The 4,265-nt window shown below is 55.6% G+C and overlaps 3 protein-coding genes across 3 annotated transcripts in view; 1 reads left to right on the top strand and 2 right to left on the bottom strand.

Moving 5' to 3' along the window:
* Positions 1-440: 440 nt before the first annotated feature.
* Positions 441-2,465, bottom strand: NGA_0427600 (uncharacterized protein). Its single transcript, XM_005853878.1, has 7 exons — positions 2,366-2,465; positions 1,972-2,283; positions 1,750-1,842; positions 1,550-1,615; positions 1,152-1,209; positions 715-845; positions 441-553 (listed from the first exon to the last, which is right to left on the bottom strand). Exons 1-7 carry the CDS (start codon positions 2,424-2,426, stop codon positions 477-479), a joined length of 798 nt encoding a protein of 265 aa, XP_005853940.1. The 5' UTR covers positions 2,427-2,465; the 3' UTR covers positions 441-476.
* Positions 2,466-2,789: 324 nt separating this feature from the next.
* NGA_0428000 (uncharacterized protein) lies at positions 2,790-3,931 on the top strand (the record flags this gene model as incomplete). The annotated part of the gene is made up of 3 exons (XM_005853882.1): positions 2,790-2,834; positions 3,213-3,250; positions 3,823-3,931. Coding segments are annotated over 3 exons (192 nt in total), but the record flags the coding sequence as incomplete, so codon positions are not given.
* Positions 3,932-4,147: 216 nt separating this feature from the next.
* The window catches only part of NGA_0427700 (uncharacterized protein), a 672-nt gene continuing 554 nt past the window's right edge, over positions 4,148-4,265 (bottom strand). The window contains exon 3 of the mRNA XM_005853879.1: positions 4,148-4,265. This exon is cut by the window's right edge and continues 32 nt beyond it. Within this exon, the coding sequence (XP_005853941.1) occupies positions 4,213-4,265 (53 nt within the window). The 3' untranslated portion in view covers positions 4,148-4,212.

Genomic DNA, 4,265 nt, shown 5'->3' with positions numbered 1-4,265 from the left:
CTTCCCCACCCGCCTCCCTCTTTAGCTCCCTCCTCAGTCCCTCCACCGTCAACCTACCTTGTCCCCGCACGGGCCTTCCTCCTCTGCACAAGGCGATCGAGGTAGGGAGGGAGGTGGAGGTGCTCCGCCTTCTCCTCCAGCAGGGCGGGGACCCTCATCGGCGCGTTGCCCTTTACGATGGGGAGGATGCGTGGGGTCTCGCGTCTCGATTCCAGAGAGGAGAGGAGGTGCTAAAAGTGCTTGATAGAAGCGAGACGCCCGCGCCGGCGCTCCCAAGTTGAGTTTCGCGCCATATTTTGGAAGGCGTTGGGTCTGGAGGTAGAGGCACGTGATGTATAATTTGAATAGGTGCGACTTTTGACGGTCATGCAGGCACTGGGGCTCTAGAACATAAGTTTGTGAGGACTGGAAAGCAAAGAACGATGCTGAAAGTCAGGCAATTTGAAAAGTTGTTATTTGTTCTTTAAGGCCCTGCATTACAGCTTTTCCTCGTCATCACTGACTTGAATCAAATCTGCTTCAAACGTGCCCACTTTCTTTTCCGACAAATTCCCTGCCAAGCAATAGGGAGATATGGAAAGGGTGGGGGTGAGGAATAAGGACAGAAGCGCGCAGCGCGAAGGTTTGGGGGGGGGGAGTTGCGACCTCACGCCCTCCCATACGGAAACCGTGGGGACTCCCGCCTCTCCCCCCCACCGCTCTCCACCCTCTCACCAGTGATCCCAGTGAAGGGCTTGAGGATCTCGCCGTCCGTGATGGAGGCAGAGGCCTTGGCGTAGTTCCCGCCAGCCAAGACGTCTCCCCGGTAGATGAGCGACTCGCCGTCGGAGAAGCGGACTTTCCATCTAAGGTCCGGGAGCGAGGAGAGAGAGGCGAGGTACAGACGACGGGCGGGAAGGAAGAAGATGAGAGTGCGATAGAGAATGTGAGGGGGGCGGGTTATTCTTAATAGCGTGAAAAAGAATTGAAGAGGAAAAGAGGGAAAGAGAAAGGGAGAAAGACGTGAGAAGGACAGGGGGGAAGAGGAGAGAAAGCTGTATCCTTGTCGAGGGAAATCGAGTTTTGGGATGGCAACGGGGAGGAAGGGACGGAGGACAAGAGAGAAGGAGGGAGGCGGCGGCATGGGCAGAGGATCGGATCGGGGAACTCACCGGGCCGAGAAGCGAATTTGCCCGTTGGCAATGCGGGCAGGCTTGAGCAGCCAGTTACCTGAAGGGAGACCAAGAGGGGAGGAGGTGAGGAGAGGGAAGGCCAACCGATGGCGCGGGCGTCACCCGTCGGCGTTCTAAGTCACAGCCTCCTCCTTGGACCCAAACGGGACCCCGACAGCTTTGAGGCAAGATCTACTCTTCTGTTCCTCCACACGGACGCTTCCCCTTTCTTTGCTCCTTCTTCCCCTCTTGTCTTCCTCCAGGCAGGTCGAGGTCTCCCTCCCTCTTTCCTCGAACCACTCCCTCCCCCTTCCTCCCCCAGCTGGCCCATGGCTCCGTCTTCCCCGTCAACCACCCACGCTTGCCCTCCCTCCCCCCTGGAGAGCCCACCCACGCACCTTTCCCCTTCCCGTCGTTGCAGCCCGTGTACTCCAAGGTGCCTTTGTTGGGCTCCTCCACGAAGCCTGCGCGACGAGGGGACGCAGGGCCTTCTCAGTGCTCAATTTCACATCGCACCTCCTACCCATGCCGCGCACCCCTCCTCTCCTCTCCTGCCCTTCCAATTCTCCACATCTCCTCCCCCTCCCTCCGATCTGACCTCGCATCTTGATCCTGCCTTTGCAAAGGGGCTGGTCCCTGTCCCGGTACTCGCGGATGCGCCAAACGCCGCGAATCGTCTTCACTGGGATCGCTGCCAGCCGCCCAGGGGAACAAAAGGTACAAGGCAGCGTGGATTTTCAAGAAAGATGTCGAAAAGCTTACGGGAATCTCGAGGGAGATTGTCCCAGTGCATCAAATTAAATCGAGGGTTTAAACCTACCGTCGCGCACTTGTTCAATGTAGCTTTGAGTGATCACCTGATCCGAGGCTTGTGCCTCTGTATGCCCGCCTACATTCCCAGTAACACCCCCGAGAAATATGCCGCCTGCTACGGTGGCAAGCTGATGAAGCAAAAATCGACAGCGAGGAGCCGTGTCGGCGTCCGTAGGGGAAAGGTGTACCATTGCTCGACTAGACGGTCTTTTCAGCGCGGAGACGGGGAGGACAAAGGCTTCTATTCCATCCGAAATAAGCAAAAGCAGGAGAAGGAGGAGGGTGGCGACGCAGTGGAAGCAGGAAGAGGATGCGTTGGCTGTGTGCGGGTCAAAGGGGGAGAGCATATGAGGAACCTCCCAGCCCACTCCGAGATTAAAATGTGTCCGCGACGTGCTTACCTCTTCTACGGATTCGCAGACGCTTCCAAGTGCATGCATCCCAGAGGCTTGAGGACTCCATATGTGAGCCCGTACTGTGCCCGGTGGAGATGTATCTGTTCCGAAATTGTTCAACACTTGCTGAAAAAACGAGGGATCAATGGCAAATACTTCCGCTTCAATGGAAGACAAGCGGGGAAGGTGCAAGGCCTCACACCTGCCACAAAATCCCCTGGCAGTACACACATTCGAATTGATGCCATTTGTGATCAGTCATTCTCCTGCCTACTTGATGTCGTACCGCACTTCGTAGGGAGCTGCGAGGGCTTCGCCGTCTCTGCCATCGCTGGCGTCGCTGGAAAATTAGGGGCTTGGGAACGCATTTCTGCCGTCCAATAAATACACTCCCACTGATAGACCATTCGTTCCATGCCGCAGGTCGACAATGGAGACACTGCTGAGGGTGTTCCATTGGTTGGATGGGAAACTGGTACGTCCTGCATCTAGCCTCATGCATTCTTTGCTTCCTCCGCGATCTCGCCTCCAATGTTCCGAGTAAATTAAATTGCTTTTGCCTTCCTCCCTCTTGTCTCCTACGTCCTCATCTTGAATTAAAGGCATCCTTGGAAGAAGCGCTGAGGAATGAGCTCAAGAATTTTCAGCGTAAATCATACACATTTCTTCTGCGTCGCCCCTTCTTGTGTCTATTTTTCCTCCTCCTCCTGCTTGTCCCCTTCGTGAACAGTTTGCTTTTGTTGGCATTCGGTGGTTGTTATCATCGAAACTTCTTTTTCCTCTCAAGGTAAGCAGCGAACAAATTCTTTTACTCTTTGTACAAGCAGATCACATAATGTTTCCCCACGTTCAGGACCTCGGGTCCGAGCTATGCATGGATGAGGAGGGAATGTACAGAGCGTCGGTTCGCCGATAACTTGGCCGGCACAAACTTCGAATCCCTCCTTTCGTACGGCCCCATCGACGTGGTGTATACATGGGTAAGATCGGCGGGACTCCGTTCAAGCGCAGAGACGACGAAGGGCGCGAATATGTATAAGACGCACCATGTCATCCCATCGGGCAGCACAGGAGTTTTACCTTTCCAGGTCACACCCCCTAATTCTTATCTTAAAGGCCCTTGCTTTATCCTGTCGTCTTTTCTGTGTGTAGGTGAATGGCTCGGATCCAGTGTGGCTTGCGAAGAAGGCCAAGTTCCTGGAATCCAGCTGGGCGGAGGGAGGAGGGGAGGGAGAACGAAGGAGGGGAAGAAGGGCTTTGCGAATCAAAGAGGAAGGTCAAGCGTCCAGTGTCCGTGAAACCGAAGCGGGCGGCCCCGAAGAGGAGGAGAAAGAGGACGATAGAATCACGAAGAAGAGTGACTTTAAGACCTCTTCCTCTCCCTCCTCCCCTTCCGCCTCCCTCCCGTCCCGTCCCACCTCTGACATCCCCCTAGCCGTGGAGGAGGACGAAGAATCGCGTAGCGACGACCCCGCGGCAGTCAATCGATATCGCGATAGCGATGAGCTACGGTACACCCTCTTCTCTCCCTCCTTCCGCGCCACCTCTCCCTCCCTTCCCCTGCCCCTTCTTGCGTGCTCCCCGGGCTCCCTCGTTCGAGCCGAATAGTTTCATCTTCAGCTGTAATCCCGGAAACTGCCTCTTATTTGTGCCTCGGTATCTTTCTCCTTTCTGTACGATTCGTTGTCTCCCTCGACTCATCCGGAGCTTCTCCCCTGATTGCTTTCCTAAACCTTCCCGAGATGGGCCCATCTGACCGTCTTCCTTCCCCACCACCTTCCTTCCCCATCACCACAGCTTTTCTCTTCGATCGTTGGAGCGTTTCGCACCGTGGGTTAGGAAAGTCTTTCTCGTCACCGACAACCAGCTCCCGAAATGGCTGGTGCGTCGGGAAGAGGGAGGGAGG

The sequence above is a fragment of the Nannochloropsis gaditana genome (assembly GCF_000240725.1).
Source record: "Nannochloropsis gaditana CCMP526 unplaced genomic scaffold scaffold695, whole genome shotgun sequence".
Taxonomy (NCBI): Eukaryota; class Eustigmatophyceae; order Eustigmatales; family Monodopsidaceae; genus Microchloropsis; species Microchloropsis gaditana.
This window is presented reverse-complemented; position numbering and strand designations above follow the sequence as displayed.